Consider the following 23,431-nt stretch of genomic DNA (forward strand, 5'->3'; position numbering starts at 1 on the left):
GTAAGGGGCATATCAAGCGTTCTGTTATTTTGGTCGTGTTAATATGTGACGTTCCATGGTTAAAGGTACCTTAAGGCATTTGGCGCTTACGTCGCCTAGAACCGCATTAGTATTTGCATGAGCGTCGTTAATAACAGCGTAAGCGCCGACCGCCATAAGGTACCTTCACTCGTGGAACATAACATATTGTCTTAAAAATCAGATACAGGACATTTCCTAAGAGTTTCAATAGTCAATGTTAAATTAAATAATTACCATAATAATAAAAAAATGCTACATTTCCAAATGTTTTTTTTTTCAGCCTTAACATTTTTCATGCAGGTACAGAGGCCTACTTTTAGCCACAACAAAGAGTTGATTTTACTATTTTGAGAGAATTTCAGAATAACTGAATATAGGTATTGTTATTAAATATATATAAAGACACCTAAATACATACATAATCTTATTATTTTTGCTAATAAATAATTATATTACCTACTAGAACAAACAGCCATGTTTTTAATGAACATACAATAACACTAGATGTTAGGCTGTACACACACTGACACCGCAGTCTGCTTAGGCAAGCGGAGCGACAGAGTATCAAAGTAAGCAAGTATACAAAAAAAGTTAAGCTCTCTTACATATCGTGTACAGTGAGGACGCGTCAGCGCGGGACGATTTTGGTCGCTCAGCTCACCACGGCAGTGTGTGTATCGCCTTATTTGTCGGTCACGTCTTTTTCTTAGAGACTAGACCTAACAATATGGACTTAATGAGGTCCATGTTCCCACGGTCGCTAAAACGACTTAATGAGGTCCATGTTCCCACGGTCGCTAAAACGACTTAATGAGGTCCATGTTCCCACGGTCGCTAAAACGACTTAATGAGGTCCATGTTCCCACGGTCGCTAAAACGACTTAATGAGGTCCATGTTCCCACGGTCGCTAAAACGACTTACCCCACATAATTGGGCCCAGCTAAAAAGCTTTTTACACCTTACTTATTTTGTAGTAAGCTGCAGAGATATCTGACCCCCCTTTCATAGAAACTTTTTTGCATGGGGGGTCAGTTACCTCTGAAGCTTACTGTACGATAGTGGAACAGTTTTTAAAAGAAATGTATGTATTACGTTCTAAATAATGATGCTAAGCACAAAGTATTTCGTACATTAACCCGCCTGTTCCTATCTCTATCACACGCGCAAATATACATCGCTGTACCGCTCGCACAGTGCCTTTGACCGCCGGCATCATGGGCGGGATGTTAAATACAGTAACGTGTAGAAAGCACCTAACTGATAAACTTTACTGTGGCGCACAATGTGGAAACGTTACCAGCAAACACGTTCAATATATATAAAAATAACACGTGTATAGTGGCAAAGCCACACTTCGTCACTTAACCCTTTTCCAGGCCGCACGAATCTACAAGGTTTTCCAAAAAAAAAACAAATATATTCCAATTACTCCATCTGTAATGATTCATTTGAACACCAGTCACATTTCCCAAAGTGCAATCTAATTTGAACCTTAAATCTGAATGCTAAAGTTGAAATTGTAATGGCGCTTATGGGGTCGATAAATCTTATTATGCCCGGAAAAGGGTCAAAAGTATAGCCTTAGAGTTTAGGGACTCAATTAATATTAATTAACTAATGTGTTTCACCTTTATATTATTTCACTATAGACATCCTTGTCGGGCGGCCGTCTTTTGCCGACGTATCTGGAACAAGCAATAGTGAGTCTTATTGTAAAGCGTTAAGGTGTATTTCGGAATGACTCAATTGATAAAATGTATAAAGGTTTTCAATAAGAGTTAGAGCGTTTTCACACTGTCCTATCCGATATCGGACATGACCACAAAGAAGTAAATATTATAACAAGTGTCTTTTATTTATTTATTCAGTGTTTTTCAAAAAGAAGGGCTTGATGCCATATGCCCTATGGCATAAGGCACTTTCTGGTGTCTACTTTTGTCCAAGGATCATTCGACATCCGATATCGGATCGGACAGTGTGAAAACGGTCTGACACTGAGGCGAGGACGTGTAAAGTATTGTAAAGCCCGACGCTAAGCACAAAGAGATTCGTACATGGAGTCGCCCATGACGTCGGCGGTCAATGATACTGTGCGAGCGGGCCAGCTATATAATTATTCGCGTGCGATGGAGATAGTAACAGGCGGGTCAATGTACGAAATGGTTCGTGGTTAGCGTCCTTGCTTAGTATAACTGTACAGTGAGCTGTCTTTACTTTAGTTGGTGGTACCTACTCACCACACACACTGGCTATAGGGGCTGCGCCAGGAAGGGGTGCCGCAGCGCGTCGGCGGCGGTGATGCGCGCGCGCGGGTCGGGCTCCAGCAGCCGCGCCGCCAGCGCGAACGCCGCGTCGGGGAACCCGCACACGAAGCGCAACGGGTCGTGCGTGTGCGGCTGCCCAACAACATGGATTTAGGTCACAGATTATAATTAGCTGAGAGCTGAAGACCTCGCGATCACAGCTTAACACTGAAAAAAATTACGGCTCACCATTTTGATAAATTTCTAAGAACTGAATCGACAAAAAAAATATGTTTAACCTTTTGACCGCCAATGACCGATATATTCGCACCGCAGGTCCAACGCCAAAGACGGATTAATCGGTTTCAGACTACAGAGCAACATAGACCTACGTGCATATGCATAAAGTTCAATTTCAGTTTTGGCACTTCGGTGACGTGGCGTCCAAGTGACAGCTTTTGTGTTTGACACGGCGTCGAAAAGGTTTATCATAGAATCTGCTCACATTAGAATTTTCGCTAACGCTCGGTAAATGCATAAATAGCGATACGGTTTGAACGTAATTTCTAACTAAACAAATATAACGTTATTATACCAATTCTTTTATAACATTATAAAGGTTTGGAATCTGGATACAACAACATATAATAGTAGGAGGTTACCGGCGTGTCGTCTCGGCATACGCAGCGCGCGCGCCTCAGGCCGCACTTGGCGCAGGGTGGCGCGTCGTGCGCGGGCGGCGCGCCGCGCAGGTGCGCGGACAGCTTGCGCAGGCACAGCCCGTGGCGGCGCGTCGACGTCACCAGCCGGCAGCCTTATAAATAAAAAGCGTTTATTTCAGACCAATGACCAGAGCCTAAGTAGCCTAACCTAACATAAACAGATGTAGCTACAGATGTAGTACATAATTATTTTCCATCGTATTTTCACGGAAACGTACGAACGTGTCTTGCTGTTAGTCAGTCTCGATACAAAAAGTACTGACGTTGACTGAAGTAACATGACAAATACGAACGTTTCCGAGAAAAACGATGGAAAACAATTTGCACTACATCTGTATACTATACTAGCAGTATCATTTTTTCAATTTATTTGGGACAAAAAACAGTAACACACAGGGTTCAAACACAGAAATAGAGTACAAAGGATAATAAAGTGTGAGACCAACAACATCGTCCACAGATTACTAGATTACCTACTGATAAATCTACAATGTATATAGCGCAAGGTAACAATATAAATGATGTATGTAAAAATTGTAAAAGTAAAATTAACAAAGATAAGATTACAAAATAGGTTTGTGGATGCAATTACAAATTCATATTGGCAGAAGTAGTCTTATACAGTTTAATGAGCGAGTAAACAGTTAAAACAGCTTGGCCCATGGGAGCAACTTTTAATTATGTTTTGTTTGAAGCAATTGAATCAATTTTTTTTTATACACATTATCAGAGAACATGAAAATATCAATATCATTAAAATACAAATTGTAACATTTAACCAGCCTGTATAGGGGATCTCGTTCTCCAGCGTGGGTGCGGCAGCGCGAGTCTGCAAACAGCTGGTGCTTACGTGCAGCGCGCTCCCGCGCCCTCGTCGGTACGCGGTAGCAAATAGTCCCGCTCAGGCTTGGACAGTCAAATTTGTTATGACATAGATTATAAAGGACCATCGCGTCCAGAAGGAGGCGTCGGTTTTGTAAGTTGAGTAATTTGTACTTATCAAGAAGCTGTTGGTAACTTAAACGCGATCGGCAACATCGGAAATGCATGGCACGCAAGAATTTCTTTTGAACAGTCTCTATTGAGCTTTTGTACTTATCATAGAAAGGATTCCATATTGACACGGCATATTCTATTTGTGACCTAACCAGCGACTTATATAAATAGAGGTAAGTTGAGGGTTGTTTAAAATCCGTACCGAGACGCATGATAAAACCGTACATTTTATACGCTTTACCGATGATATGACTGATATGACAATCTAAATGTAGTTTTGAGTCTAAATTGACACCAAGATCTTTTATTACCGAGACTTTTTCGAGAGCCGATCCGCTAAGGGTGTAGGAAGTGGGAAGGATGTGGAGTTTTTTGGTAAAAGTAATTTGTTTGCATTTAGGCAAGCTAAAACACAGTTTATTTTTGTGACAATACTCGCCGAGTATCATATATAGTTATCCATGCCGTAATCGGCAACGGCAACATGTGGTGTAAATTGTAGTTACCTAGCGCCTGTGCGGTCCGCTGTAGCGCCTCGGTGCCCAGCAGCTCCGTGATCTCGGCCAAGGTGGTCAGGTCGTCGGTGGCGCGGAAGAACGGGTATCTGCCGGACAACACGCTGGCCAGTATGACTACATGTGGTGTATAGTGTAGTTACCTAGCGCCTGTGCGGTCCGCTGTAGCGCCTCGGTGCCCAGTAGCTCCGTGATCTCGGCCAAGGCGGTCAGGTCGTCGGTGGCTCGGAAGAACGGGTATCTGCCGGACAGCACGCTGGCCAGGATGACCCCCGCGGCCCACATGTCCACCGCCGTGCTCTGGTGCGGGTACTTGAAGAACACCTGCAAGGGTTGTATGACTTAACAACCTGGCCCGTTGATATTGAATTTGAAATTAACACATTCACTGTCCCAATCTGAATTGTCAACCTTACGGCCCTGTAATAGAGGCTTCCCGTGACCCATACACGGGGCACGGACAGTGAACGTGTTAATAGAGCTAGGGATAGAAAACATGGTTGAATTTATTTTGTTTTGAAATCGAACGAAACAAATACATTTTCATTTTATAGAAACGTGATATAATAGAGAGCTTTTCAAGTACTTTGTTTAATCCACGAATCTTGCTGAGTGGCCTAAGTGAGGTACGAGATTGAAATGTTTGATTATGTCACTATTGTATACAATACTTTTTCTACGAGTCAACTAAAATAATACTTTTCTTCTACATATACAACCTAAATAATAAAACAAAATTATCTATTGAAAAGAAACTCGTTGATGTCTTTTGTTCTATCGTATGGTTTTGTCCTCATGAGGGGTTGTGCACAACTTCTTGTAGAAAAAAAAATACATGGCCGTATAGTACCTCAGGCGGACGGAAGCCCTGCGTGCCGGCGCGGTTGGCGCGCGGCGGGGCCCACACGGCGCACTCGCCGCACACGCCGCCCGCGCCGGCGCACGCGCAGGCGCGCGGGGCGGGCACGGGCGCGGGCGCCGGCGCGGGCGAGCGGGCCGCGCGCCGCACGCACAGGTCGAGCGCCATGCGCTTGGCGCCCGGGAGGAGGGAGTCCTGCAAGCAATGTCATAGTTAACCGGCCGGCTCGACGTGCGGCGCGGCGTGCTGTAGATTACGTTTACAGTGCGTCTGGTACTCCTTTACGACACCCTGTCCTGTAATAAGCACTTTACGTAACTACGTTGAAAATTTAAAGGGCCATATGTACTGTAACACGATGTACGATAAACGTCCGAATAGGTAATTCGCACTTGTATCGTAAATAACAATTATTTGTAACAATAATTGACAATGACTACAAAAGACAGGGTTGAGTGGAGGAAGCGAGGGGAGGCCTTTGCCCAGCAGTGGCTAAAAAAAAACTTAACCAGGCTAAAAAAAATAATAAACAAAAATGACAATACAATGAAACCAAAGCAATAGTAACAAGTATAAAAGCCTGTTTAATGTACTGACGTCGTCCCGTGTCCGTTTGAGGGGCTGGTGCGCGGGGGGCGGCTGCGTGGGCGCCGCCGTGTGCTGCGCCAATCCGAAGTCCACCAGCGCGTAGCTGCAACACATAAACACGTTGTAGTACAGTGAACTGTCGAGAGATGGCGCCACGTCCGAAATAGATCGCGCTTACGATGTCACAGCATAAGTCATAGGGACTGCAATAAAAGGTAGACCGACTTTAAATAGGCGTTCTAGAATAGTTATTTACGATACAAGTGCGGAAAAAAGTAACCTATTCGCACGTGTATCGTACAACGTTTTACAGTACATATGGCCCTTTAAACTTTTGACATACGCACGAAAAGTGCTATTTTACACACTAGTGCGGGAAAATAGGACCATATGTACTGTAAAAGATCTTTATATATGTCAAATTTTAACTCAATCGGAATCCCGCGGAAACTAACAAGTGGTCAAGAAATGTTTTGCTAATTTTTAAGACAACTTACATAGTTACATACACACATCGCCCGTGTCGTATTGCGGGTAAGAGTGCGCGCGTATAGAACACACAGTCACACTTACCGCCGCCGCTCGCGGTCGTACTTCAACTTCAACATTTATTCAGCAAATAGGCCACAAGGCCACTTTTACACGTCAACATTGAATTTACATACAAGCAAAAATAATACCTACATCAAAAATTATAAAATACAAGTAACTACCAATTCAAACTAATGTATTACAATTACTTAGAGATGTATATGATCTCTTAATGTTGAGTACAGGAAGCTGCTAGGCTCCACGCCCCGGCGTATGTCGGCGAACGTTTTGTAGTGCGGGTAAAAGTGCGCACGTAGTGACACTCACCGCCGCCGCTCGCGGTCGTAAAGGAAGTTGCTCGGCTTCACGTCCCGGTGTATGACGCCGAACGTGTGCACGTGTCGTAGTGCAGTTAACAGTGCGCGCATGTATTGCCGCAGCTCGTTCGCGTCCATATCGCCAACGTATTCCTGTTACAACAAATACTTATTATTCATGTATAAGCCTTTAAACAAGCTTTTAAAAGTTTGTATGGAATTAGTTTTTCGCTCCTAATTCTTATAATAATCAAAATATCGAAAAAAGTCAAACGAAAGGGCATAGCTATGGTTAATATAAGGTCAATGTGGCTATTTCCGTCCGTATATTTCTTTGATTTTCTATCGTAGGAAAAAAACCATTTGCTTTTGATTGCTGAAACTAAAAGCAATCGCTACTCCGTCGATGAAATTATCAATTTAGTTCGTTGTTCGAGAAAAAAGCTAGTGGACGGAATAGCCCCTATGACGGAATTAGCCACATTGACCTTACATCAAATTGTGTAAAAATATCTCCATAATGTCAATATCCAGGGAGGGAAATGGGGGCTACGTTTGTATGGAGAAGACCATAAGTGTTTCTAATACTCACGGAGAACTTCTGGTGCGGTATGTAGGGCATGATGAAGACGACGTGGTCCAGGTTGCGAAGGCACAGCTCCACTCCGATCACATGGTTCTTGCCGCTGAAACAATCACTCGAATAGGCGGGTCCACGCAGAAAGAGGCGCCTCGCGAGGAAATTGCCGCGCGAAGCAGCTCGGTCTGCGTAGACGTCCGTGCAATCGTCCGTGCAATGCGTCCGTGACACGTCACGGACGCATTGAATCGGGCGAGGCACGTCTCCGCCGACCTATAGCTGCTTCGCGCGGCAATTACCTCGCGAGCCATTATCAGTAATGGGTTTCAGAGTGTTTTATAGCTATAATTGGGTGTCGTTGGGTGATAGCTGAGGTATTTTTGAACGTTCCTAGCTATTTATGTCTCAGACGACGGGATTTTTTTTATTAACACCTAAGATTTCATCATCCGCTTGCCCTTGTCCCATTCACTAGAGATCGGCGCAGCATGTCTTTTTCTCTTTCATACCTCTCCTAAAAAAAACCTAGAGTACTTCCCAACTAATATCATAAATGGATGTAACTTTGTCGGTTAGCTCTTCACTCTTAAACCGTTGAGGTTGAACCGATTTTGATGAAAGTTGGAAGTTGGTATGTAGATCGATTGAGCCCCTAGAAAGGACAGGATAGATTTATCACGGAATGTACCCCTTACGTCGGTTAAAAACTGAATGAACTTACCCGATGTCCCTTAGACAGCGCAGTTCGTGCGCCACTCTTGTGGGGTGCGTGGTCGGCACTAAATGTTTCACGGCGAACCATCTGAAAAATAATCAATCTTTTATTTTGTGTAAAACAATCACGCTGCCAGTAATAAAGGGAAGATACATCCCAAGAAAGTTTAGTGCTCTGAGGGCATACCGCCAACATCCAAAAATCGAAAATCGTTATCTCAATTGTCGTCGCATATTCGAGCGATAGAGAGGTCGATAGCAGTTATCGATTTTTGATGTTCATAAACCCATCTACACTTAGGTATTTTAGCCAACTTATGTCTAAACAGTCTAAACAAGACCAACCTCTTGTCTCCGCCGGCCACGCTCGCGTCCTGCCTCATGGAGCCAAGGTAGACGGAGCTGAACGTGCCCTCGCCGATCTTCCGGTGGATATCGAAGGTCTTCGCCAGCACGGGGATCTTGCCCAGCAGTTCCTTCACCTGGTCTTCTGTGGATAAACACTTGAAAGATGAGCGCCTAAGAAATTGATACAAAAGAGTTATTAATTAGGCGGGTCCATACAGAACTAGCCGCCCGAGGCAATGCGGTCGAGGCACGTCTACGCAGACCGAGCTGCTTCGCGCGGCAATTTCCTCGCGAGGCGGCTAGTTCTGTGTGGACCCATCTACTGTGGAATGGTCAGATTTTTTCTTGTGTAATGTTTCATTTTCCCAATTTTCATTTGCCAGAACGCGTTTTTAGGGTTCCGTATCCAAAGGGTAAAAACGGAATCCTATTACTAAGACTCCGCTGTCCGTCCGTCCGTCTGTCACCAGGCTGTATCTCATGAACCGTAATAGCTAGGCTGTTGAAATTTTCACAGATGATGTATTTCTGTTGCCGCTATAACAACAAATACTAAAAAGTACGAACCCTCGGTGGGCGAGTCCAACTCGCACTTGTCCGGTTTTTTTTTCAAATACCATCGGGATTTCAGAAGAATCACAAATCTAATTTAACTAACTTAACTTAATAGACCGGGAGATAGTGACACATTTTACTGGGTCATTTGTACCAGTATGGCGGTTCGTCAGGGGTCTAAGCATGTAATGAAGGAAAGAAAATGCTATGACCATAGCGCTGGTACCGGCGGCCCAATCGCGTGGGCGTTAGTCGAACGTGTCGGATAAAATACGAGTGTCGAACGATTTGTACCACAAAAATCCTCGTATTATTCGATAGTCCATAAAAAAGAAGTAGGCGGTAGCGTAATGCCATACTTCTCCGGTGTGACTTACAGCCCGCCATACTGAGGCGAACACGTTAATTAAAAAAAAACAATTCAACCATTTGTACCAAGCTAATTTTTGCACAGGTGATCATCGTCGAGCAGCCATTCATGGACATCACCATGCCATACTTTTCGGATGGTTCCAAATGCCCGCCATACCGCCGCAAGGAAGTTAATTTTTTTTTTTTTGCTAAAGGATTTGTACCAGTATTGCATTTAAATTTTTGGAGAGTATTTGATAAAATGTGACCGTTATTATAATTGCCATACTTATAGTAGGGGGAAAAAGTGCTGCCATACTTGAAAAACTTATTTAATCGACACGTTTCAAAAATACGACTATACAATACGTAAAATAATTTTTTACAGCATGGCATCATCATATTCTGTTTGATTGGATACAATTATACCTAAAAATAAATTATTCCGGATTATAACTACGGGGCGGACGACTGTGAAACTTAAGCCAAGACTTAAAAAATAAAAAAAAAATTGACGATTTGTACCAGTATGGCATTTGGATTTTTGGAAATGATATGATGCAATGTGACCATTATTATATTTGCCATACTTCTAATAGGGGGAGAAAGGGGCACCATACTTGAAATAAAAAAAAAATATTGTACACATTTGCCACCTCCTACAGGTATGGCATTATGAGATTTCCATTTATGATCACACAGAAAGTCTTGAAAAAAAATTACAAGGTGGTACAAATCGTTTAGCAATAAAAAAAAAATTAACTCCTTTGCGGCGGTATGGCGGCCATTTGGAACCATCCGAAAAGTATGGCATGGTGATGTCCATGAATGGCTGCTCGACGATGATCACCTGTGCAAAAATTAGCTTGGTACAAATGGTTGAATTGTTTTTTTTTAATTAACGTGTTCGCCTCAGTATGGCGGGCTGTAAGTCACACCGGAGAAGTATGGCATTACGCTACCGCCTACTTCTTTTTTATGGACTATCGAATAATACGAGGATTTTTGTGGTACAAATCGTTCGACACTCGTATTTTATCCGACACGTTCGACTAACGCCCACGCGATTGGGCCGCCGGTACCAGCGCTATGGTCATAGCATTTTCTTTCCTTCATTACATGCTTAGACCCCTGACGAACCGCCATACTGGTACAAATGACCCAGTAAAATGTGTCACTATCTCCCGGTCTATAAGACTCCTACAAGATGCCCATTTTTAAAGGCGTATAATTTTGTGTATAGAATGTAGGAGGAAACGGCCGGTAGTGACAAAAATCGAAGACGTAATTTATGGACAGCCCCGTTACAAAAAAACGTGTTTGGAGAAATGGCAATTTGAATAGAATAAAATACATTTATTCACGTCTCATCATGGATGGTTCCATAAATGGGTAAATCAAAATCGAAGCATGAGTTTTTGTTACACACAAAGTATAAATGACAATTTAAGTTTCCGATTTCGGCCACAAGATGGCTGACCCTCCAACATGCACGGTCCCTTTATAAAGATGACATAATGTTAAATTTCCGCAGCAACATTGAATAATATATTGAACATTCGAATTCGCTGTAGCTTCCCAATTACCTGATATAATTATATATTTGCAACAGTTTACAGTTATTTTAAAGAACTGCCAATAAAGGATAATCCTCAAATTAATCCTTCTCTTTCCAACTGTATCAATTAGAAAGGGATGGGTAGTATATGTGCGGCGTCACTTATGTTACCGGGGACATGGCCAAGATGACAATTGTTGATAGAAAACGCCTCGCGCACCAAACGGCCAGAGTAGACGTGCCTTGCGCGCGCCGCCTCGTCCTAGGCACGTCGTCACTGGCCGTTTTGTCCGTAAGCATTTGCCTCGCGCGTATGCTCATTCTGTGTGGAGCCGGCTAATCAAAACGTAAATAATGTACTTATGTAAATGGTCACGTGACTTTTCTTTTGGCGTTTGTCATTATACAATTGTCATCTTTACTATTAAGCCTCCTCAACTGATTGTTTTTCATATGATATGGGAGGGAAATGATGTAATATGGGAGGGAAATGATGTAAAATTCATGCACTTTCACCAAGAATTCATGTTTAATGTACATGTTGCTATTGCCACAAACTACACTATACCACTTCACTAAAGACTATTCAAAATGGGTACTTTTATATGGATGTTTTCCTTTGGAATCTTATGAACATATCTCAGCGTTATGGGTGCGGGAGAATGTTTTACACTACATAGTCAAAAAATCATAACAAAATTCTTGATTCAAGAACACACAATATAATGTCTTTATTTCTGGGATATAAAAAAAAAATATCGCTTTGCTAATATACCATTGGTGGAACACTGATTGATTCACAGTAAACCAGCACCAACATACAAAGTTTAAGTGAGTTGATTGGGCTAGAAATTATGTTTTGCTCACTTTTCAAAACATCAGTAGCCAAATTCAGCAGTAGTAGTAGATTATATGGATTCAAAAAACTTGTTATAACTGGCACAGATCTGTAAACAGTGTCCCAGCTAGCGCTAGTTTTAAATTAGCTGTAACTTCTGCCATAATAATAAGCTGTTGCTTTGCCTATACTTAAATTAATAACACTACTCCCATGGAATTTAAGAAGCTAGCAAAATAGAGGCACTCCTATTAATTTACTCATAGTTATTGAATGCTTGCAAAATTTAGAACACAAGAAATAGATTTTAGTCTGTCTGAGTTTCTGCTAAGAAATCTAGTAACAAATGCATATCTATGAACAAATGGCATAGCTTTATGAGGTTAGAACATCAGTCATACAAGAATATTAAGGTAAATGTTATAGTTACTGGGCTGGTAAGGTTTCGGCGGGCCCGTTACGGTGCGCGACATTGGAGGCGGCCGCTGCGGACGCTCAGAGGACGGGACGCTCAGCGGAGCACGCTCAGAACAGGAATACATCAAAGTGAAACAAAATCACATCTACCCACACGGTATCCATATAAACCCCTGTCGTGGAGTCCTCACGCGCCTGCCTACCGCCTCGTAACCGAGAACACATAAACATTCGACGCCGCGAAGCAACACTACTCGGAACCAACACAAAAACAAAAAGCCACATAACCTCAAACAACAAAAATTTACATTAACGTATTCCGATGAATTTTAGATGCATCGAATCTAGGTCGCGACATTCTTTAACTTCTAGAAAACACAAAAATTGCTTACTCTCCGCGTCATTCTTTTCGCAGGCTGTGTCTGGTCCATTTTTATTTTTGGCTGAATGCAAAATTTCTTTTTTCACTTTGGCTTCGATTCCCCTAATTCTAGACATAATACGGTAACGGCTCTAACTTATTACGTAGGCAGTTAAAAATAAAAGCTAAGGTTCATGTAAAATTAAAGGCATAAACTTAAGATAAATAAATTAAAATCATTAATCGCCGTCGCGACGGCGATGGCTACGCCGCGATGGCTTTCTACTATTTCTCTACTTTTGACATAGATCTAGTATTACATAGATGAGCTATACGCGTGCCTCCGTGAGGGACAAAACATACGCAAAGCGACTATATTAAAAACACGTTTTAACATTCCTGACAACATACCAAAAACAATCTACGTAATTCGGTCGGGTTATTTGTTGCCCACCATAAACCATACTAAGTTTTTGGTGGGGAACAAACAAAAAGTGAGACTGTGACAAGGACAAGCAATAATACCGCTTTCTCTGCTACACCTACTGAAATTTCCATAAGTGCATCTCGTTCGGTTGTTTGGCCCCTCCCCCGTGTCATCTCTATGTTATTGTACCTCTATGACTTTTGACTTTTGACTCTACTTGTACTGTTTGAGTTGACGTTTGTTTTACGTAGAGCAAAGAAGTAGAGTCTGTGAGTGTGACTACAATACAACATTTACTAGACTAGGCTCAAAACATGATTCTACAACTGGAGACTTAACAATATTTTTTTTTTAGTTAATAAATATTTGTCAGAAGTACTTTTTAAAGATCGCAAGATGCGTGAAACGAAAAATTTTGCTGTCAATCTTCGGAATTTTCGTGGAGTTTTCTGTCTTCTGTCAAACGGTCAATATAACCTATAAATTAGGTCATTCATAAAAAAACAACTCGGTTAAAGTCGAAAAACTAGGTCGTAGATCTCTAGATTTGGCGAAAGTAGCTAGTGAATGTTATTGGTACCCTAATTTAATATCTAATACCGTACAGAATGATTTTCAGAAAACTTCCTCTAAGGTTGTACACGCAAACCTGCAAAGTGAGTCCGAATTGGGGTAAATAAATAGGTTATATTTTTGGCTTTCCATTATCTAATTTAATGTTCATTTTAGGCTTATTATGTCACAAAGGCACCCAAGCCTGAGATCCCTAAGAACCCAATGACCGAGGTGTACTCGGCTTCGGCGCAGAAAAGTAATGGCATTGTTTACGATAGGAAGCCGTTTAAGGTTACGCTGCAGGAGGGCAAGACGTACCACTGGTGCCTCTGCGGGCGCTCCAAGTCGCAGCCGCTGTGCGACGGCACCCACAAGGACGTGTATCTGAAGATCACACAAAGGTATGCTATGGTGTATGTCAAACTCGTCCTTGCTTCATTCTCCTCAGTGCAGAGGGTCGTCAAACTAGCTAGCCCTATATTACAGATCAATGAAATTATCCTGGTTTAATAGTTCCACTTCGCAGTGTATATTCATGTGACACAGTCTTTGCAGGCAAAATATCAAATTATTTTTTATTTTACTATTCAAATTAATTATAATTACACAGCATTACAGTATTACTACCAATCCACTACAAAACAACAAATCAACAGACAATGTACCTGTTGGATCTGTTATCCAGTAATCACAAAAACATTCTCAATTCCAGACCAATAAGGTTCACAGTTGAGAAGACAAAAGACTACTGGCTGTGCAACTGCAAGCAGACCAAGAACCGGCCGTTCTGCGACGGCACCCACAAGTCCAAAGAAGTACAGGAGGCACACATTAAAGTTTAGATGCAGATAGTTTACTATAGTCTTGTCAAGCCATTTTCGTCAGTAAAAAAAAGGAGCAAATTTATGTAGGCACAATGGGTTATCATCCCGTAGAAAATTTTAATTTTGTGCCTTTACCTACTGAGAAAGTTGTTTGAGAGAGTATAGTTAGTCAGTATCAGGCATTAACAATGATTCATTGGGGTAAAACTGATAACAACTAATTTGTACTATACAAGAACCACTTTATATCTTGATAATAATAATATAGTCTGTCCAAGCTAACTTTGCACTGACTTAAACAGAACAAAACAAAGTAATGGAGTGTCATTATTATTAATGTCATATTTTCATAGTAATTTGACATTAATAATGAGTAATGACATTGCCACACTTTGTCTTTGCAAATGCTTTGGTCTTACTATATTACAATATCACTAAGACCACAGTGGGCCAGTGTTTTTCAACCTGTGCAACCCTCTAAACCCTAAAAGGTAGTAAAACCTCTATAAGTAGTAGTAGTAATTACTTTATTTTACAAATACAGATTCTCATCTAATTTACAGAAATAGAGTTACAAAGGGGAAACATATCCTTATAAGGGATCTCTTCCAGCTAACTAAAAAAAAGGTTAGTACAGAAGTAGTGCATAATCGTTTTTTCACGGAAATGTGAAACATTTAAAGTGTCTTATTTTCAGTCAGTATTCGGTACAAAAAGTACTGAAGTTGGCTGAAGTAGCATGACAAACACAAACGTTTCCGAGAAAATACGAAGGAAAACAATTATGCACTACATCTATACCTACTTAACCATATCACGCTTGATTGGCAAGCCAAAGCTTCTTCAGATTGGCATTGAGTTCTTAGGCCTCTTCACGTTTTTCTGCCGTAATAATACGCGGTAAATAAACCGCGTCTGGACACGGTTTCCAATGTTGCATGGGCTACTAAGTAGGTTTGTACACGACCACGGTTTTAGCACGGCACGGCTACTCCGCCGTGTGCACCGGGGCGGTCAAATTCGCCGGTGTTGAATGGCAGTCTCTACAAGCTTGTTGACGGCGCCGGAGGTCTTCACTTTTCAGACCCTCACAACTGAGTATGTAGTACCTACGTCTTGCCGTTCATTGTTTTACCGCGTCGACGTGTACAAGCTCGGCACGGTTTGCCACCGCGTCGCTAACACGCCGTGGTCAAAGGTCAAACCGTGTGGAAAAGAGGCCTTACGCAACAGACTGGGACTGTTTGAGCAACGGAACTTGTAAGGGTTTAATAAATAAAAATAAAAAACAATACAGGTTACAAACAAAAGGTAGGAGTCGGGAAACCTTTTACCATACAAAGAGAAACCTCCCTTTTAAAAAAGTTTTGTGTTTGCCAATGTTTTCTTACCAAGAGTGTTGTAATGTAACAAACAAAAGGTTGAAAAACAATGCTCACAGAAACAAATTAATTTCACTTATTATATTATAGAGGATTGAACAATGAACACTCGCCATCAGACATATGGGAGCGGCCAAGGTGTTCACAAATATCTGAACACGCCTCTTTTGTCAAGTCGTTTATATTTTTAAGCACCTCGGCCGCTCCGATATATCGGATGGCGTCGATGGCGACTATAAATGATAAAATTAAAAAAAATGGACATCATTTGAGACCATTCTAGAACTTACTATGAATAAAACACCAAATTTAAACCAATGTATCAGATTACTTGGGGGTTTATAGACTGAAATAAAGTAGGAAGGAACATTGTGTAATTTTTTTCTCATACTTTATTTATATACCATCAACTCTTTTTCATTTACTTAGCTGTTTAAGTATCCCTGCTTCTGTTGTAGATATTAGATATGTAGTTAGATTATTAATATAAAGTTATAGTTAATAAATCTATTTAATCACTAATTGGTTTCATTTGCATACAACAGTTACAACACCAACGTATCAGAAGGCAACGACATGATTAAGAGGAAGAGGCCGGTCCCAGTTTTTCTCTCTGGAGTTGTCTCAGAGTAGGTAATATTTGCCAGACTATATTTGGGAACTACGAGTATAAACAGGGAAAGTAAATAAATAACACTGTGTTTACATAAATATCCCATTTAATGAACTATTCATTAAAAAAAACCCTGTTCGGTATTAAACATAACAAAAAAAGTAAATATAAAAATGAGGAAATATTTCTAAATAACATTCGGAAAATTTTCATATAACATGCATTTAAAGACAAGAAAGAGGTAGGTACCTACAAGCCCACAGAGAACATCATCACTACTTATCTATTTAACATCGATTTTTTTCTGAGATTTTAATATTTTTATCTAATCTTTAACACAGAAGTACTACACTTATATTTCGTATGACTTATCTGTTAACATCAATAAATTATTTAAACGGTATGACAACAAAACGACCATATTTTGGCAAGCTCGATAAACCTTTTAGTGCACATATTGGACCAAAATAGGCCCATCTAAGGGACGCTGCTATACGGAGGAATGAGATATAGGTACTCTGGCAAACCCACTTTGTAAGTAGAAAAACTGTGTGACGATCGTTTGTCCCTATATTTTTAATATTTGTCGCCTTTTTCTACTGACGAGCTATAAGTACTCTGGCTTGCTCCGTCTAACGCACAAGTCCTTAGATTGGCCTACGTTGGCCCAACACGAGTACATGTACCTACTCGTAATTATCGTTGTGAGATGTTAGTCTGGCCATCATTTGCTACCACTTGAACAAGGCGGGAACGCATTTTTATTTATTTCCTACCCTTTTTTACGCTATGAGCACCGGTTAGACAGACTACAGATGTAGTGCATAACTATTGTCCATCGTAGTTTCACGGAAACATACGAACGTGTCTTGCTATTTCAGTCAATCTCGGTACAAAAAGTACTTACATTGACTGAACTAGCATGACAAATACGAACGTTTCCGAGAAAATACGATGGAAAACAATTATGCACTACATCTGTAATTATCAATGATGACGTATCGTAAGTGTGTAACAGCTATTTGTTTAAAGTTAATGTCTTAATTTAATCACAATTATCACATATAGTTTCTACGTTTTTGGGTTATCTTTTAGACATGTACTTAAGTTACTCACAGACGAGGAAGGATATATTTCCATTGCACCAATGTGTTCGCTTTGCGAATAAAATACGTAAATTCGATCGTTCGTCGCCCGTTTTACATGGTCTTCACCATTTGCATATACATATTATGTCATATGTGCTAATGCTAAACACGTATAAAGAGTAATTGACTATTGAGACTTTGGCTTAAACTTAACTGATGTCGAGACACTAAAATAAAAAGCGAATAGATTATCAGTCTTTGACAAAACAATAAATACCTGTAGTCAAACTCCACACGACCGTGTAGTAAAATAGATCAGACTTAATTTTTTATTTAAAAAATAACCTGCTAAATAACTTTTTTTTAATAAATCTAAGACAATTATCTACTTTACTGTGTACTACGTAGCTATAGAAATTACATATAGCAGGTGGCACATTTATATCTTACCATATAATAATATAGATAACATTGAGTATTAATACATATTTGGAATATTTGATTATTATCTAGGGGGAGAACATCAACAGTAGTAAATATTGAATTTAGAACCCTGTTCCTTTTGGACCAAGTGTTAAACATTCATAACTATAAACGACGATTTCCAAATTATTTGTTCAAAAACTTAAATTGGTAATTTTGATTCCCATACATCCCAAACACTTGCCCAAAAACCAAATATTTTGGGACCATCCCTAAATATTCGTGAGTCATTGTACAAACATTTGAAAACGGGTCAATAAATATAACATCGAATGATCGTTAAAATCAGAATATAGCATAAAGAACATCAATTAATACTTAATACCTACATACAATCAATAGAACTTTATTATTGTTCATTTCCAAGTAACTATCATCACATTTTCAATATTTTATTCTCTTCCTTTTCCATTACATTAAGTCCAACAGTGCACCAGAACTCAATCAGGTAAGGAGCAAATACAACTAAATCAGAATTTAGGATACGAGAACATGTTTATTGTGTGATAGGTGAAATATAAAAATATAAACGTAATTGGCGTAAATATTTTGCCCTCACCACGGAATAAATAATAGCCATCACATCGTTATAGGACCACTTTAGATTGTTCTATATTTATATTTAATTTTATTAATTGTTGTTAAGAGGTGGCAGAGGCTGAAGCCCTAAAACGCCGCAAATATGCTGGTCTCTCTAACGACCACATATTTGCGGCGTTTGCGGTAGAGACCCTAGGGCCGTGGAGCAGCGACGCCCATATCCTTTTCCACGTAATTTAATACGCGGACAGGCTAACAATTGACGTTAGCCTGTATCCAGCGATCTTCTAGTAGGTGACGTGTGTACCTACTTATATTCTTGTCTAAATTATTTTTCATGTGGTTGAATTTGGGAATAGTTAAACCAGAGCCTTAATTTTTTTGGGTCCTTTTGCAGGTTCTAAGGCTGACGGACTTCATCTTTTATGAAGAAATTCAGGTGTTTTGTTTAGGTGCATGATTCGATTAGTTAAGTGAGCGCTTCATTCGCCAACAAACTGGTTACAGTTTGGCGATATTGTAAATTTTGTTTATGAGCATGTACCTTTTGTGTACTTAAATAAAAAAAAAAAAAAAAAAAAGGTACTCCCACGCGTACTTTGACGAAAATGTGTAGCTTATTTTGAGACCTAAATATAAATAGTAGCAAGATAAATGAAAAAATCAAAACGTATAGGCTTAATATTCTAATTATGAATGCTCTTTCCATACTCTTTTAAATTCAAGTTATATTATATAATTTAAAAAGACTATCATCGCAATAGCAATAATAGTTGTTCGCACATAAGAAAAAAATCGTTCTCGTACCTAATCACAAAATAAGTACCTAAAATAAAAACTAAACTCTAAAAATCGTCTTGAATGAGTCTGGCGTTGAACATCCCTTTAAACCTAATAATTTTTTTAACAACAACAATACGAAAGAAAACAGCCAATTCGACATTGGTATTTCTAAAACCAAAGACAATTCTAAGCAAAATGGCGCACATTGTACGATTATATAAAAATAATCCGTACGTTAAATGATCTTTGAAATTAAAAAGTTGGAAGAGGTGCGTTGGATTTGGGTTTTTCCAGCTGTTATGTTTCTTTTTCTTAATCGAAACTGGCTAACCGAAGAAGGTTCGCAGTTGATTTTGGTGATCTCGGACAAGGCAAGAGCGCGCTGCGTGGCCGTCGGCCCGTCCTGCTCGAAAATCGTCACGACTGTGAAAGAAAATTATATTTAGTCTGGCTAGCCAGTCTTCTGTAAGTTATAGTCTGGCTTTAAGTATAATCCCATCAATAAATTTTTCAACCCAACCATATTTTGTTTGGAGAACATAATAGAGCATACTGAGCAACTTTTACTGTAAGACCAACCCCGAATTCGCGGAAAAATAGGCTCATACATTTTGGCGAGTTATATGTGAATATTTTTGAAATATGGGGGAGCCAAAATTTTTGTTGCGTTTTCCAATTTGTTCCCATTGTAAAAGTTGATCAATATGACCTAAGTAGGTATACCTATATATTGCCTCGCAAAATTTGCTTAAAGCCGTTAAACCTTGAAAAAACACCCTTTAATTCCTAAATTACAATGAGATTAGCATCATATTAAAGCTATAAAACAGGCAGGTAGGTAGAGTCGCCATCAGATAGGTATATCGGAGCAGTCGAGGTGCTCGAAAATATAATAAAACTAAGTAATTGATTTTTATGAGAAAAATAACTGATTTTTGTAGTTTATTAATTATTGCATAGAATACTACCAAAGACATATGTAACTCCGTAAAAGATGAATAAAGTCTAAGGAAAAAACTTGCCTCGGAAGTCAAGAAAAAGTCATTCTCGGACAGATGACGCATACACCTTTGGCCTATCCTCGGCTAGATGGCGGTGACGACACCGTTTCATATTTAACAATTTTAACACATAGGTATCAGTGAATGAACACGGGTCAAAATGATATAAAAATAATAAAATCATTTATCCATATATATTGATTTTTTGATAGTTTTATACGTTTTCATTTTGAGTTTTGGTCGTGTGTCGATAGATGGCAGTAAATTTACTGTGACTACAAAATTTACTATGACAGGACCCCTCTATACTATCTATTCTCTTTGATACTACCCAAAACAGCGATTATACCTTACGAACTTTGTTGTCAACTTGTCAGTAGACAAAGGCGCGAATAAAGTGTATGAGACCTCGACTCACATTTTATAAAATTTGCCCAATTTTACTACCTAACAAAATTGGATTTAGACTACGCTCTATTTCAAAATGTAATTTAATTAATAACATCGATTATTTACAAAAACGATGACTTAGCCCTCATTCGCACGAGCGCTTTTTCAACGCGCGTTAAAAAAGTGCTTGAATCCGTCCACACGCTAAATTCGATTTAACGACCAACGCTTAAAGTCGAAAATCCAACAACACTTGATAAAAAGCGCCACCGTTATCGTGTGAACAAATACATTATGTTTCCATTTGTGTCATTCAAACGCTTTTTTAACGCGCGTTGAAAAAGCGCTCGTGCGAATGAGGGCTTAGGAACAAAGTAAAAAAAAAAAGCACAAACTGACCTCAGGAAAACGCCTCAACCTACGCGCGGTTCCGAATTCAAAGTTAGACGGTTAATATTCGCCATAGGTATAATAGCTAGACTTGCTTCAATGGCTACCGGTGACTTGTACAACTTGTTGCATTATGACGAGCGACCCGACGGGTGGGAGCTCAGCAGGCGCATGCCTGGGCGGCTACAGCGAAACAATATTCAAAAATCACGCGTCCTCGTCACACTAATTAAGAGCGATAGAGATGAAGTTATTCGATTACGTTCGCGGCCCGGTAACACATCGTAGCATTTACAGTATTTTATGCATTATTGATCGATGCACCGAAGGTCCTGTTTCCTGATTTTCAGTGCGCAATGCGTCAGTGGAAAAATGGGGCCGGGCGTTGCTGGGGAGACGAAAGTGTAAGACCCGCGACCCGCGCGAAATCGCCTTTTCATACACACGTGTCCTCATTTTCCTCTCTGGATATTAACATTATTGAAAACATTGTGACACAATTTGTAGTATATCAACCACAGCTATGCCCCTACGTTTGATTTTTTCGAATTTTAAATTATGTATTAATAAAAGCAAAGACATATGTAACTTCGTATAAGACGAATAAAGTCTAAGGAAAAAACGTGCCTCGGAATTCAAGTAAAAGTCATTCTCGAATAGATGCCGCACACACCTTTAGCCTATCCTCGGCTAGATGGCGTGACGACACCGTTTCATATTTAACAATTTTAACACATAAATGGGTAGATTTCAAAATCCTGCGAAAACTTATGAATCAGAATCAGAATCAAGCATTTTATTCGTGATAAACTTAAAACTAAGATTACATACAAGAGTATAACTAAAAACTACAAATATGAATAAAGTTGGAAAGCGTTAAAGTTTACCACGAAATGGGCTCGCCTCAGCATAATACTGACCCGAGAGCCAGCGCTGATCTTCCGGCGAGACCATTTGTGGGCCACGAACGCATTATGGTTCGGTCTTTATAAAAAAAACTAGTAGGTTGTGCGAGTTGCAACTTTTTTATATTTTTTTAAGAACTATTATCTTCATGTTCCTTCAATTACCATCTCCAATAACTTAATAGTTTTTTTTTATATAAAATGTTTTGTGTCTAAAATCATCACCGTCTACCGGAAAAATCTGAACCTTTTTGTTTGCAGTGAAAATTATAGCATACCTATCGTCCGATTGCGATTTTTCTTTTACTTATATCTTTTCCATGTTGTTGTTTAACACATGAAAAAATATGCAATAATTCCTTCACCGAGAAAGTACATTTAAAAATATTTAAAATTTTGTCACGAATATTCGTCAACACCGTCATGGTAATGTCAATGTGAGCTTATCTCCGTGTATGAACAACGAAATACCGCTAAAGGTCCTTGTCCTATTTTTCACTTTAATATAGAATGCCAAAAATGATTTCACTATAAAGTCACATCATTGAATCGTGAGAAATATTACGAACAAATTTGTAAAACGTAGTTTGTCACAACAGAGCATCATCACCGTTATGCTTTGGTTTAAAAAAGTTACAAATGATATATTAGAAATACAGTAGAGTCCGGTTAGTACGACTCCGCATATAACAACCAACCGCTTATAGCGACGTAAGTATAGGCACTTGTTTGGTTTTAGTACTAGCTACTATGAAAGTACTACCGTTTATTACGACTCCGCTTATAACGACCGACCGCTTTTAACGACGGAAATTGACACAAAATCCGTCCATCAAGTCCGGTTACAACGACGAGCGACGTAGTTTTTACAAATAAATTGTTGGTAAGAAGCTTACTTCGTCCCGCGCACCCAACTTCCCTCCCCCCTTTGCCTATACTCAGCAAGATGAAATAGTCATGTGACGTTTCGGCTTGTAAGAATTGTCTCAATTGAGTAGGCATAAGTTGTTTGTTGAAACAAAAGTAAAAGTTGACTCAAAATTGAAATGTTTGACAAAAAACTTATTTATTTTTTTCATTGTCGATGTATGATTGTCGTCTTGATTAGATCCCTAAGAATTACGACTTTTTATTTTACGGGGTCGAGTAATTTGCGGATGATGAGTGAGTACGCGTACCTACCTACAAAAGTGGCTTCTTCTAAACACACAAGTCTCTGCATTTAAGACAAAGTGTTGTAATACTAACGTAAATAAATATTTTAGTTGAAATGTTTTTTTTTCTTTGATTGTCGCTTAAAGTATTAATAAATAGAAAATGATGTAATTATTTTGATTAAAAAAATACATTAAAATTGGCAGTTCGTTTAGTGCGACGTCCGGTTAGTACGACGTAATATCAGCGGTCCCTTGGGCGTCGTTATAGCCGGACTCTACTGTAATTACTGAAATGAATGGCAAACTACATGAAGTTTATTGTGTAGCATAGACATTAACTACTATTATTCGTATTCTAGAAATAAAAACAAGAAACTC

General features: G+C 39.6%; 2 protein-coding genes across 2 annotated transcripts; one reads left to right on the top strand and one right to left on the bottom strand.

Moving 5' to 3' along the window:
• Positions 1–1,573: 1,573 nt before the first annotated feature.
• On the bottom strand, positions 1,574–12,804 carry LOC134804388 (cell division cycle 7-related protein kinase-like). The gene is given in 12 exon segments (XM_063777426.1): positions 1,574–1,707; positions 2,260–2,418; positions 2,928–3,079; positions 4,490–4,619; positions 4,622–4,822; positions 5,349–5,552; positions 5,955–6,048; positions 6,804–6,946; positions 7,386–7,479; positions 8,095–8,175; positions 8,433–8,577; positions 12,547–12,804. Coding segments are annotated over 11 exon segments (1,497 nt in total). The 5' UTR covers positions 12,653–12,804; the 3' UTR covers positions 1,574–1,707; positions 2,260–2,271.
• Positions 12,805–13,414: 610 nt separating this feature from the next.
• LOC134805369 (CDGSH iron-sulfur domain-containing protein 3, mitochondrial) lies at positions 13,415–16,137 on the top strand. The gene is made up of 3 exons (XM_063778704.1): positions 13,415–13,598; positions 13,672–13,898; positions 14,210–16,137. The coding sequence occupies exons 1-3, from the start codon at positions 13,551–13,553 to the stop codon at positions 14,337–14,339; spliced, it is 405 nt and encodes a 134-aa protein (XP_063634774.1). The 5' UTR covers positions 13,415–13,550; the 3' UTR covers positions 14,340–16,137.
• The last annotated feature ends 7,294 nt before the right edge of the window (positions 16,138–23,431 follow it).

The sequence above is a fragment of the Cydia splendana genome, chromosome Z (genome assembly GCF_910591565.1).
Source record: "Cydia splendana chromosome Z, ilCydSple1.2, whole genome shotgun sequence".
Taxonomy (NCBI): domain Eukaryota; kingdom Metazoa; phylum Arthropoda; class Insecta; order Lepidoptera; family Tortricidae; genus Cydia; species Cydia splendana.

Bases quoted from the DNA above. Each gene is read 5' to 3' on its own strand.
- LOC134805369 (XM_063778704.1), top strand. From the start codon at position 13,551: ATGATTTTCAGAAAACTTCCTCTAAGGTTGTACACGCAAACCTGCAAA. The intron at 13,599-13,671 runs GTGAGTCCGAAT...TGTTCATTTTAG, and splicing joins TGTACACGCAAACCTGCAAA to GCTTATTATGTCACAAAGGC. The intron at 13,899-14,209 runs GTATGCTATGGT...TCTCAATTCCAG, and splicing joins TATCTGAAGATCACACAAAG to ACCAATAAGGTTCACAGTTG.